The sequence below is a fragment of the Vicia villosa genome, linkage group LG1 (genome assembly GCF_029867415.1).
Source record: "Vicia villosa cultivar HV-30 ecotype Madison, WI linkage group LG1, Vvil1.0, whole genome shotgun sequence".
Taxonomy (NCBI): Eukaryota; Viridiplantae; Streptophyta; class Magnoliopsida; order Fabales; family Fabaceae; genus Vicia; species Vicia villosa.
Window position 1 is genome coordinate 111,821,498 of NC_081180.1, and position 12,981 is coordinate 111,834,478.

At 37.1% G+C, this 12,981-nt stretch overlaps 3 protein-coding genes across 3 annotated transcripts; 1 reads left to right on the plus strand and 2 right to left on the minus strand.

The window, feature by feature from the left end:
• The first annotated feature begins 4,255 nt into the window (after positions 1–4,255).
• On the plus strand, positions 4,256–4,711 carry LOC131614525 (putative RING-H2 finger protein ATL71). The gene has a single exon (XM_058886101.1). The coding sequence runs from the start codon at positions 4,256–4,258 to the stop codon at positions 4,709–4,711; it is 456 nt and encodes a 151-aa protein (XP_058742084.1).
• A 5,468-nt stretch (positions 4,712–10,179) lies between these two features.
• LOC131614531 (cucumber peeling cupredoxin-like) lies at positions 10,180–10,903 on the minus strand. Its single transcript, XM_058886107.1, has 2 exons — positions 10,726–10,903; positions 10,180–10,637 (listed from the first exon to the last, which is right to left on the minus strand). The coding sequence occupies exons 1-2, from the start codon at positions 10,901–10,903 to the stop codon at positions 10,180–10,182; spliced, it is 636 nt and encodes a 211-aa protein (XP_058742090.1).
• Positions 10,904–11,094: 191 nt separating this feature from the next.
• On the minus strand, positions 11,095–12,494 carry LOC131614540 (uncharacterized protein At3g28850-like). The gene has a single exon (XM_058886115.1). It carries the CDS (start codon positions 12,389–12,391, stop codon positions 11,276–11,278), a length of 1,116 nt encoding a protein of 371 aa, XP_058742098.1. The 5' UTR covers positions 12,392–12,494; the 3' UTR covers positions 11,095–11,275.
• Positions 12,495–12,981: the final 487 nt, after the last annotated feature.

Below are 12,981 nucleotides of genomic sequence, written 5' to 3' on the forward strand. Positions count from 1 at the left end.
AAATCAATTCCAGTTCAGATTTTACCATGAATTTCATGCTTATATCATATACTTAACATATATAATCAATGATAAGCATCAAAACATAACTCATAAATCAAATTCATAGATTCTATCATAATCTCCAAATTTAGGGTTTCACAAAATCAACATACATCAATCAAATCATATGTTACTTCATACCCAATCATAGAATCATACATAAAATCATTATAACAAGTTAGATTTCACACAATTTATGAATTAACATACCAATTCCAAGACAACATTCATGAAATAGTAAACTACAAATCCTAAATCATGCATTTTCTAACCCCACATACATTACCCAATTATATCTACTCATAATCACTTGGATTCACACCCTTACCTTGGCTTAGATGGAATGTCTAGTTCTTCTTCAAGAATCTCCTCTCTTTCTCTTCTTTTCTCTTCTCTTCTCCTCTAGCCTCTTTTTTTTTTTCTATTTCTCTAATTTAGGGTTTTCTAACATAACACCTTTATTAACTCTATTTTGTTATTTGGGCTTAACCCACCCAACTTCACATTCTAACTAATTAGGCCCATTAGATAATTACTAATCTTAACACATCTACGGAAATATTCAAATACCACATATATTCAAATAATTACAAAACACACTAAATAATTAATTATCACATAAATAATAATTAATAAAAATAAACACCTAATAAATAAATACAGAAATAAAATCGGGCTGTTACAGACCCACCGAAGCCTTTGGAATGTTTAGCTATCAAGAGGGGGCAGGCTAGTTATTGTTATTTTAGTGGTTTTGTCACTTTCTTTATGTGTGTGTGTGTGTGTGTGTGTATTTTGCATATTAAGGTTTTGATTGCTTTAGTCGCACACTTGTGGCATTTATGACAACGCCCCTAAGTCTTTGTGTTGGGGCCTCGATCTCTTCGATTATACCCCAGACTCGTTATTACATTTTCCGGTCACAAAGATAATAGATATTTCATGAGGAAATTTTGTTCATTAAAATGGAAATATCGTAGTACATTATGGTGAGGTATTTAATTATATAAAGAAACGATAACATAATGAGGTTGTAAACATAACAAGGTGGGATCGCCACATTTTATTCGCCCGTCTTTATATTTTTTTTTTAATCAACCATTCTTGTTCACTTGGCCGACGTGATATGTTCTACTTGTGGGAGGCCAAATGTTCATGTTCCTCAACTAATTGATGACGGAAGCTACATTGATCTCCATGGCTTTACACTCTCCCTCCTTTTGATCTTGTTGCAATGCATGGTAGATCCCCTTGGATCCTACAAGGTTAGCATTGACTGTAAGTGGTTTTCCATGAAGATTATGGAATTTTAGCTTAACAAGAATCGGTGAAGCTACATTGTTGAAGGCCTCTGTGAAGGGTCTTCTAAGAATGCAGTTTTAGATGCTCTTTTAGGGAAATACGAGGAACTGCAAAGAGACAATCCCTACATCTTTCCCCTCCCCTACAGAAATTATCAATTTGATGTACCCTCAAGGGAGGTTCGTTATGTCATTGAATACCTATAAGTCAGACCCCTTGTGTGGTCATAAATTATCCTTCTTTAAGCCTATTTTCTCAACCAGCCCTGAGTACATTATATCGCAAGAGTTGCCTCCATCAATCTATATCCAGGATACCTGGAATTGGCTGATAGTCAAGGTGATAACCAAAGGGAATATATCATTGTAGATTCCCTTTACTTTCTCGGTATCCTTTAATTTGAGTATCAGTGTGTTCGAGGTCTTGGCCAAGGTGCTTCCGACTTTCTAATTGACGTTCATTAACTGTGTTTCTTTGTCTTTATTTTCCCTTTTCACAGGGTGTTTGCATTAGAGGAAACTCTTGTAATGGCTATAATTTGCTTGTGCTTCCCCTTATGTGCCCCCTCTCCCTCACTACTCACCTTTTTTTGGGTTGTCATGGCATAAACTATTTTTGTCAGGGATTTATTTATCGAAAACTCTTCTTGATCTCTATTACAACCCTTTTATATTCATACAATAGGCCTTTCTTTATTAGACCTTCAATCGCATCCTTTAGTTAGATGCAATCGTTGGTGGTGTAGTTATGGCTCTTGTGAAACCGGCAGTACTTCGACCTGTCTGTTTAGGAGGATTCTCTAACTAGAAAGCAATTTTTGATCCAGGGCTTCCGAAATTCGGTGTTGGCACACTCCTGAAAGATCTTCTCCCAAGATGTTTTAAGGGGGTATACTTGTCATACTTGTTGTGGGTCTCGCGATCAGATTCCTCATTTTGCCAATTGGATCCATCCCTGATGATCGACTATTTACATCTGTAGTTGTTTGGCTGTCTTCTCGGGCGATAAGTTTTTCTTCAAGATTAATGAAGGGTTGTGCCTTGTTTAATAGCTCCTTCAGACTATGGCTTCCTTGTGTCCTAATTTCTTCCTAAATAAGCTATCTTTCTTCAACCGTTCTAAAAAATCCAGCATTTAAAGTTCTCGTCGGAGCCTCCCACTTTCCCAACCACTTGTGTGAAGCGGTCAAGGGAAAATTGCAGGCTCTCCTTCTTCCCCCATGTTATCCTACTAAAGGTAGCTATCATCATAAGATGCATTTTCCGAGCCGTGAAATGACTAGTGAAATTTTCATAGAGGTCCGTCCATGAATCGACGCCCTCGTCAAGCAGATATTCGTACTAGAGGATTGCACTTCGCCGCCACATTAGCATGGTAATAATTCAAGTGGTTAACATGTTGTACATATTCGTCGGGGTCTCCTTTTCCGTCGTAATCATGCAACTTCAAAGTTTATTCCAATGATTTTGGTATCTGACTGTCCAGAATGTGGGCGGAAAGAGGATTCTTCTGTTGGTTTTTTGCCAAAGGCTTCTTCACTTGTTCCTCGAGGGTAGCATACCTACCTCGACCTCCTTCAGGGCTACAGGGATGATTTTGATGCCTCTGACTTCTTTGACGGTTTTGAGATCTCGGGGATGATGGTGCAACTCCTTCTAGATGCAGCTTTCTGCACCATAGTTCCTCTTGGATTGGTGTTATACATGTTTTCTTCGAGACGAAGTAACCTCTCTTCCATCGCATGTGAGTTTGGTTATCGAACCATGTTGTATATGTTATTTAACAGTTCGTTCGTGCCTTGCACATCGAGGTTGGCTTGCAGCAAATGGAATCCCTGTAGTGATTCTAGTCCTGGTACTACTGGAGGCTTGAACGATAGTTCACCTTGTTGAATCTATGGAGCAGAACTTACGAATGTAGGAGGTAGAACGAGATCTTGATGTAGCGGATTGATCACAGTGGCTTAATTGCCTTTGTTTTGTGAAGGAGGCGGTGAATTTCTAGCGCCTTGAGTAGTTGTGGCGGCCTCACGCAACAGAGCGCAGTGAGTGGCTCTAGAACATGGAATTATTGGAAGATCTGGAAATCAGAGATCTGAGAAACTAATAATCATAGTTGATCTACGATCGGAGTACATCGAGAACAGAGATTTGATGCTCGATTTCAAGGAATCCGATTTGCTAGGTGGAAGAAGCTTCAGTTCAATGAATCGAGAGATGAATGTTAGAAAGTGGAAAATACAGGAATCAAATGTCGATTCTCACAGACAATGTTATTGTTCCGCTGGAGAATCAGAATTGATCAGAGATTGAAGATTGTAAATTGCAACTTTGGACTTGAGCTTCCGGTACAGGGGGACAACTTCTCTACCCATCACAAAAAGTTGGATAGTATATATTCAACCAATCACAAGATCCCATTTATTTTAACATATTTAATTAATTCTAAAATAGTACAATTGTTTGTTGTTTCCAAGACATTTTACACAGAATGTAACTTTACCCAACTTTTTGAGTTGGGTAGATAAGAATTTACCAAATTTATAAACGAAAAGAAGTTTCTTCATATTTTATCCTAGTGTTCATGAGAGGATGAGAGAGCATAAATTGATTAAGAAAAAGATACAGATAAATTTATAATCACCTAAATTAATTAATTAATTCTAAGTAGACAGTAGATTCTTGATCCTCACGGTACGCAGCAGCAGTATATAACTAGAATATTTTTCTTACAATAGGACAGATTAAAGCTCCAACATTAGATAAATTATAGGACATATAGATTTGCCATTACGGTAAACAAAACAAATAATTAAAAAAACGTCACTTCACAGTAGATTTTCCATAACGTAAATTAACATATATAAACAAAACCATGCTTAAAATTATCTCATGAAATATAGCCACTAGACATGAACATTCATGATGCAGAGTTTAGAAAAATGGGTTATTTCATTTTATTTCTTGTATGCTTAATAATTGTAACCCTTATAGTTACAATTGCCTCTTATCTATGCACTCTACCAACTTTTTCACCTCTACCTCCACAGCATGCACGTGAAACAAACCACGCCACAATAACTGTAGTAGTGGATCAACCAGCTGATCAAAATACTGCAAATGTGTGTAGAAGCTATGATCAAATTAGTACTCTTCCACGTTTATCTGAAGTTAAGATGTGTAACAGCAATAATATTAATTCTGTTAGTAGTTGTTGCTGTTCCATATGTTTGATGGATTATAGAGAAGCTGATTTGTTGAGAATGCTTCCTGGTTGTGGACATTTCTTTCATGTGGCTTGTGTTGATCCTTGGTTGAGAATGAATTTGACTTGTCCGGTTTGTAGGAAGATATATCGATCTGTATAATCCAGACCAATGTCTTTCTGTGGATATGTGTCGATGATAATTATATATGTATTTGCAGTTATCGTGCGAAATTTGGTACCTAGTTGACTAGACGTGTGATCAGCTGATTAGTCATTTGCTTGTTTGACTTGTCGTTTGTTTGGTTGAAAATATGTACGATAAATTGCACTTGTGACAACGATTTTTTTTAAGTCTGTTTTGGTATTGGTAGCATCTTTAGACTATGTATTTGAAAAACAAAAAAACGACAAGTGTTACAGAATAAAACATTATCAGCTAATCAAAGAGAGCATTAAAAATTTGGTGATAACTTGTACAACAAGAAAGCATTAAAATGATGGGTTTATTTTTTAAGTTTATGTGATGTTTTTATTACCAGCTCTGTATCAACTTTTGAGTATGTTACTTGGAGTTTGGGAAGCATAAAATGATGGGTTCTATATAAAGTTCTTCTAAACAATAACATTCAGAATTGCCTTATTATGAAAGTGGATACAAGAAACACACGAAAAACGTGAGAAACATATGACTAAACATAAGAACTAATTTCGAAAAGCTACAAATGTCAATAATTCTTGGCTTGATACTTTTCTCATTATTATTTCTCGTATATATAAAGGTTACAGGGCTATATCGGTAATTACACTAAATAAATACATTTAAACTAATTCCTATTCACATCCCCCCTCAAATTGATGCTGCTTGTCAATGAGCATCAATTTGCTAACAAGAAACTGATGACGTGGACGCGGAACAGCCTTGGTAAGAATATCCGCAATCTGCAACTGAGTACTGACATGAGGAAGTGATATTATTCTGTCATCATAAGCGTCACGGATTGAGTGACAATCAACTTCAATATGTTTGGTGCGTTCATGAAAAACAGGATTCGCAACAATTTGGATGGCACTTGTATTGTCAGCATAAAGTGAAGTTGGCTCTATTTGAGGAAATCCAAGTTCAGCCAAAAGACCACGAAGCCAAATTATTTCAGAACAAGCAGCAGACATGGCACGATACTCAGATTCAGTAGAAGATTTAGAGACTCTCGCTTGTTTCTTACTTTTCCATGAGATCAATGAAGAGCCAAGAAACATGCACCAACCAGTGACAGATCGTCGAGTATCAGGGCACCCTGCCCAATCGGCATCACTATAAGCACTCAATTTAAGAGGAACGCCAGTAGGAAAGAATAAACCACGATGAGAGCTTCCCTTCAAGTAACGAATTATACGTCGAACTGCTGCCAGGTGTAGGTGGCGAGGAGAGTGCATGAATTGACTTACTTGTTGAACAGCAAATGATATGTCAGGGCGAGTAATAGTCAAGTAATTAAGGCTACCCACGAGTTGACGATACAATAAGGGATCATGCAACAGATCACCATCATCACGATGATATTTAACATTAACCTCAAGAGGAGTATCTACTGGATTAGCCGATTGCAGACCAGCCATAGAAATTAAATCTGTGGCATACTTGTGTTGATGGAGGAATATGCCCTTGGATGTAGAATGAACCTCAAGACCAAGAAAATAATGCAAATTACCAAGATCTTTCATATGAAACGCTGCTTGTAACTGCTGTTTAAGGCTTTGAATGGAAGCATGATCAGAACCAGTAATAATCATATCATCAACATACAGAAGAAGTAGGACAATTCCAGTAGATGTTCTATGAATAAATAGAGAAGAATCGTACTGACTCTGAGTAAAGGAAAACCCAAGTAGAGTGGAGCGAAATTTTTCATACCATGCTCTAGGCGCTTGTTTCAAACCGTATAAGGAGCGTTTGAGCTTGCACACACCCTTAGATGACGGAAATAAACCTTGAGGAGGAGTCATATAAATATCTTCCGCCAGGTCACCATGAAGAAAAGCATTTTTCACATCTAATTGATGAAGAGTCCACCCGTTAGAAGCAGCTATAGAGAGTAGCGTACGGACAGATGTCATTTTGGCAACCGGTGCAAATGTCTCATCATAATCAATTCCATATTCCTGCTTGTTTCCTAAGGCAACCAAGCGAGCCTTGAAACGGTTAAGGGACCCATCAGAATTCAATTTCACAGAATACACCCATTTGCAGCCAATGGGTTTAACATGAGGAGGACAGGAGACAATATCCCATGTGAAATTCTCTTGAAGAGCTTGAAGTTCCTCATTCATTGCTTTTATCCAGCGTACATCTTTAACAGCCTGTGAATAGCAAGTAAGAATAGATATGCTAGAGAGTGTGGCAGTCAGAGAAGTATGTGAGGAATCATACCTGTCTGGTGAATATCTATCTGGTGCTCGAGATATTCGACCAGAACGTCGTGGTTCAACCATTACAGGATCAGGTGGCGGTTCAGCGTCGGGAAGGGGTGTGGGAACCTGCTGTTTGTGTTTTCTGACATATACATGACCTGGTTTATAGCGTTCTATAGATTGATGCATAATAGAAAACTTAGGAAGAGTAACAATATCATTCATGACAGGAGAAACACATGGAAACATAAACTGATTATCAAAAAATGTCACATTCCTAGAAATACGAAAACGATGGTTAGTGACATCATAACACACAAATCCCTTATGAGAGTGACTATACCCCATAAACGCACATTGAACAGACTGCGCTCCAAGCTTATGCCTTTCAAATGGAGCTAAGTGAACAAAACAAACACATCCAAAGGTATGTAAATCATTATAATTAGGCTGAATTTTAAAAAGACGAAAAAAGGGAGAATCGAGATCAATAACCGTAGAAGGAAGACGATTGATCAAGAAGACAGCTGTGGAAAGAGCCTCCACCCAAAATCGGGGTGGTACAGAAGCTTGAAGAAGTCAAGTGCGGGTCACATCAAGCAAATGACGATTCTTGCGTTCTGCCATCCCATTTTGTTGGGGGGTATTGGGACAAGATCGTTGAGACAAAATGCCTTTTTGTTGAAGAAATTCTTGAAACTCACGAGACATGTACTCACCACCAGAATCAGAGCGAAAAATTTTAACACTTTCATGAAATTGAGTTTCAACATATGTCAGAAATTTCTTAAACATAGAAAACACTTCAGATTTAGAACGAAGAAAATATATCCAAGTAAAACGACTATAATCATCAATAAATGTGACAAAATATTTATAGCGAGCATGAGAAACTACAGGAGACATACCCCATACATCAGTATGAATCAGTTCAAAACAAGAGGAAGCCCGATAAGCACCAGACGGAAAAGGAAGTGTTTTACTTTTAGCTAATTTGCAAACAGAACATGAAAGAGAGGCATTAGAAACAACACTTTTATTTCCTAATAAACCATTTTTAAATAAATGAGATAAAACAGCAGAGTTAGGATGACCCAATTTTCTATGCCAATCCTCATAAGAATTCAAGACATTTTTACAAACAAGAGATAAATGACTAGAAATAAACTGAAGTGGAAACAGTCTTCCCACTTTAGGCCCCTTCGCAACCACCTTCCCCGACACCTGTTCCTGCACAAGGCAACCATCACGAGAAAAATTTACATTACAATTATTATCAACCAATTGACCAACAGATAATAGATTAGAAGCAAGTCCAGGTGCTACAAACACATCCCGAAAATCAGAGTTGAGGTCACCAACATTCGTGATAGAGAGAGCATTACCATCCGCAATTTGAATTTTCTGATTACCATGGTAAGAATGTAAATTGTGCAAGTATTCAGAAGAGGCGGTCATGTGATTGGATGCACCAGAATCAAGAAACCACGGGCGGGAAACATTCGAAGACTTACCCTGAATTCCCAAGGTTGATAGAGCGGAAAGTACCATCTGTTGGATTATTTCAGGTTGGAGAGCACCACCATTAGATGGATTGGTGATGGAAGGACCAACTGCAGAGCTTGTACTAGCAGAAAATGCTTGCACCGAACGTTGTGTTGATCGTAGAGGACGGGTGGGACAATCAGAGATAATATGGCCCCGCTTCTTGCAATAATTACAAAACTTCTTACTGCAACTCTGAGCAAAATGTCCAAATTGTTTGCAAGAGAAACATTGGACATGTCGAATATCACGACCTTTACCTCTACTATGAGGAGCATATGCAAACATAGCAGACTCAGAAATGACAACATCACGAGACATGGATCCTTGAGTAGCAAGACGCTGTTCCTCTCTGAGAAGTTCACCGACACATGTATCTAAAGAAGGAACGGGATTCCTATTCAACAAGGCACCTCTGACAACCTCAAATTCTGCACGAAGCTTCATGAGAAATTGATCTCGCCTACTAGTATTGTAGACCTCTTGGACATCCGCGAGAGAACTTTTGGGAACATCAACATGTATAATTGCAGAGTGTTCTGTCCACAAATTCAAAAAACCAGAATAATATTCTTGAACAGACAGATTGCCTTGTTTGTAATTGGCAATGTCTAGCTCCAACTGAAAACGTTTGGCCGCATTGTCTAGGTTATAGATACGCTTCAAGTAGTTCCACATTTCTTGGGCAGTGGAAAAAGATCGCAAATTATTAATCATGTGAGGATCAATAGTACCGAGAATCCAAGTGATAATCTGAGCATCTTCTATTTCCCATGCATCTAAGTCAGTTGTCTCTAACGGTGCCAAAGAGACATCGTCCAAGTGACTCCATAATCCTTTCCCTTTGACATACATCCGAAACTGAAATTCCCAAACAAGATAATTCTTTCCGGTAAAACGAACACAAATATGATCTATCTCTTCTTCGGAAGCCATAACATCAGAGATGACTTAAGAACAATTTTGTTAACGTAACAATTTTGTTAACGTGAAACAAGAAACACCAACGGAACACTGAAGAAAATACTTGCCGACACCAAATCAACACCCCAATTCAGGATACTCGCCGACACCAAGTCAAAACCCTAATTCAGAATAATTGCCGACACAGAGTCAAAACTCTAATTCAGAATAATTGCCGACACAGAGTCAAAACCCTAATTCAGAATAATTGCCGACACAGAGTCAAAACCCTAATTCAATATTTGCCGACACCGATACGATAACACGATCAAAGCAAACACGATTTGTAAGCACCCGAGATTAGAATCGCAATCTTGGAAGAGATTACCGAGAACCGAGATGATTTCAAGTACCGAGAAACGAGATCTACCGAGACGATTTCAAGAGCGACCCAGTGGGGTGTCGCTGAATAAAGCCAAGATTAACCTAAAACTCACAGGTTTGATCGAAAACCTACTGATACCATGTCAATAATTCTTGGCTTGATACTTTTCTCATTATTATTTCTCGTATATATAAAGGTTACAGGGCTATATCGGTAATTACACTAAATAAATACATTTAAACTAATTCCTATTCACAACAAAGTCTCTTCAAATACAGAAAAATCAAAACATCCCATTGCATAACATAACAAGTAAATGAGAATCACACTTCAAGTTAATCAAACCCAAAGTTAACCCCACCAAGTCCCTAGATAAAGCTCTGACATTACATTATCCAAAATCCTAGGAATGTACCAACCTTAACACAAACCAATAATACCACATCAACATCATATTTCACCCCTTGACTTGAAGATGGTGAAGCAGGACCTCCTAAAGGTGTAGGAGATGGTACATCTATAGATTTTGAAGGGTTAATAATCATGGCAGCACTTGGTTGAGGAGCATAACCATTTGGTAATGATCGTGAAGATATCTTTGGAGGTGATGCTGATGGTGCTGGTGTAATTTGTAAGGAAACTCCATGGACATCAATCATAATCTTTTGGCCTAAAGAACAATAATTTGAGACACTACATATGAAGTAGTAGACATCTTTCTCCTTTAATAGGAAATTGATAGGGCTAGTATTGAACACCTTCAGAGGTTCAAGTGCTGCGCAATGCTCATACTCAGATTTTGACACTTGAATTAGGTTGTAGAATTTTGTATCAAAGTTGAATTCTGTGTTAACATCACAAAAAAATATATAATGAAATGGTTCCTAGCTAGCATAATATACACATATATTAAAGCAAGATTAAGCCTTTACCTAGAGAGTCTCCTTCTCTAATGAAATGGGAATCCGTCCAACTAGTATAGTATGTTGGATATGGTGGAATAACCCAGCCTGCTGAATCCCCCACTATGAATTGAGTAGCAGAACATAGATCGAGGAATGCTAAAACTAATACTAAGAGAACATAAGGGTATTTTTGAGGTTGCAACATATTGAGATAGATTGAGAGAAAGATAGGTTTGAAATGTAGAAATGGAAGAGATGTAACTATGTATTTAAGATGAGAAGAGATTATTAATAGTTATTGATGATTCTAATTTCTAACGTTACAGAATACAAAGAGACAAGACTAAATAGTGAGAAAAAACCATCAAAGTAAAAATGCACTATAGACACAGAATCTGATATTAAAACAACTATAGACTTTAGCCAAGAAACAGTGCAAACATCCAAGGAAAAATCAGTGCTTATAGCACTTACACCAAAAAATAACTCTATCAATGTGTAATCACAAAACACAATTATAGACACTACAACCTCAAATTGAACAAACAAGTATAGTATCATGAACAACATTCTCAATCTAGCCACAATAAGCACACACAACCAATCCATTCTCATTACACTGCAAACACTCACTAGCCTCTTTCTCTTCCTTAGCAAAAATCTTATGGCTACCATTGCATTGAAAGCACATCACAAACCTTAAACCACCACAAGAATCACAAGGACCATTTGACCAATCCAATGGAACCCCTTCAAGAATTTTCTTCAACTTCCCTTGTTCATGCAAACTCATAACTTCCTCAGCTGCACCTATATATCTCCCCTTAACAAAAAGCCTAGGAGGCACAATTTTCTCACCCAAAATACTCCACAACTCATCCTTAAACTCTCTATGCATTGACACATCTCTCTCAAGATACAAAACCTTGAAACTTTGCAAAAGGAACCGAATTCTGTTGCAGTCTTCATAAGTCTTTCTGATTCCTGTAAGTGATGTTGAGTAGAAAATCACAGTTCCATCACCACCCGGTGGACATTTCTCTTCAAACAACAACAAAGGATCAACTTCAACTTCAACTTCATTATCATCTTCAACAAATTTAACTTTCTGTAATAAGTCTTCTTCAACTCTGGCCCTCCTCTGTTCCTCTGTCATTCTACAATGTTCCTTCACTGCTTCCTCGAAAGCAGCCAGTAGCTTCGGATCAAACAAGCTGCCCGAATTCAAATCTGGTCTCCGAAACTCAAAATCATCACTCTCTGAAAAAGAAATTTTCCTTTTCCTATCAGAATTACCTCTCGGCAACAGTGGTGGTTTCTTATCTCGCAAAACCTCACTCTGTTTCGACTCAATTTCCGAAACAACACCTTTATAACCAATATTCTCTTTATTCTCATCACAACCATCATCATCTAATCCCATTTCTTCATCATCTTCGAGACCTTTCATGAGCTCTGACACATCAACTATCTCAGGTTCCCCCTCCTTCAAATTCTCGCAATTCTCGACATTTTTCTTACCCTCGTTTTCTCCAGAAACAAACGGGTTCGATATATTGAAAGATGAAATCTTTGGGAGAAAATCTGCATACCCATCAATGGACTTCACCTGAAGAACTCGATCTGGCTTTAGATATCCAATCTGTTTGATTGATTTCAGCTTCTTCAGCAACTTTCCTTTCACTCCCTTCATTTTCGTGAGATTTTCCAGCGGAATTTTATGTGAAATGAGAAAGAAAAAAAACTGAGTTTTGTAAATTAGGGTTGAAAATGTGAAAGAAGTGAAGCGAGTGTTATTTTTTTGTTCTAGAAAACGGAGAAAATGATGATGATAGATAAGAGTTCTAACGGCTATAAAAATATCGAGCGCATTTTTTATTCAAAGCGTTAGAAAAATGTTTAGCCAATGAAAGATTGCCACGTGTTCAGATACATGAACAAACAGTTTATTCGGTTCAATAAAATAGATATAAAATTATTGAAAGTTTTTATTTTGACCAAAATTTACCCGGAGCTGACTAAACGAGTAACTCACTGTTCATTTTTATTGATAGTCTATTATAATTTATATTGCATAGGTAATTTAATTAAGAGGCATTATTTAAGAATTTTAAATAAAGGAAATATTATTTAAAAAAATTAATTTTTAATCTTTTTAAAAAAATTTAGCTGAATTGTTTTAATTTTTGATATATTGAATTGTTTTAAATTTATTCTTTTAAGTTTTTAAAAAATGTCCTTATAATATTCGTTACTATTTATTATTAACTACTAAATTATTTT

Coding starts and splice junctions, on each gene's coding strand:
- LOC131614531 (XM_058886107.1), bottom strand. CDS start 10,903: ATGTTGCAACCTCAAAAATACCCTTATGTTCTCTTAGTATTAGTTTTA. Junction 10,638..10,725: donor TAGAGAAGGAGACTCTCTAG/GTAAAGGCTTAA, acceptor ATGTTAACACAG/AATTCAACTTTGATACAAAA.
- LOC131614525 (XM_058886101.1), top strand. CDS start 4,256: ATGAACATTCATGATGCAGAGTTTAGAAAAATGGGTTATTTCATTTTA.
- LOC131614540 (XM_058886115.1), bottom strand. CDS start 12,391: ATGAAGGGAGTGAAAGGAAAGTTGCTGAAGAAGCTGAAATCAATCAAA.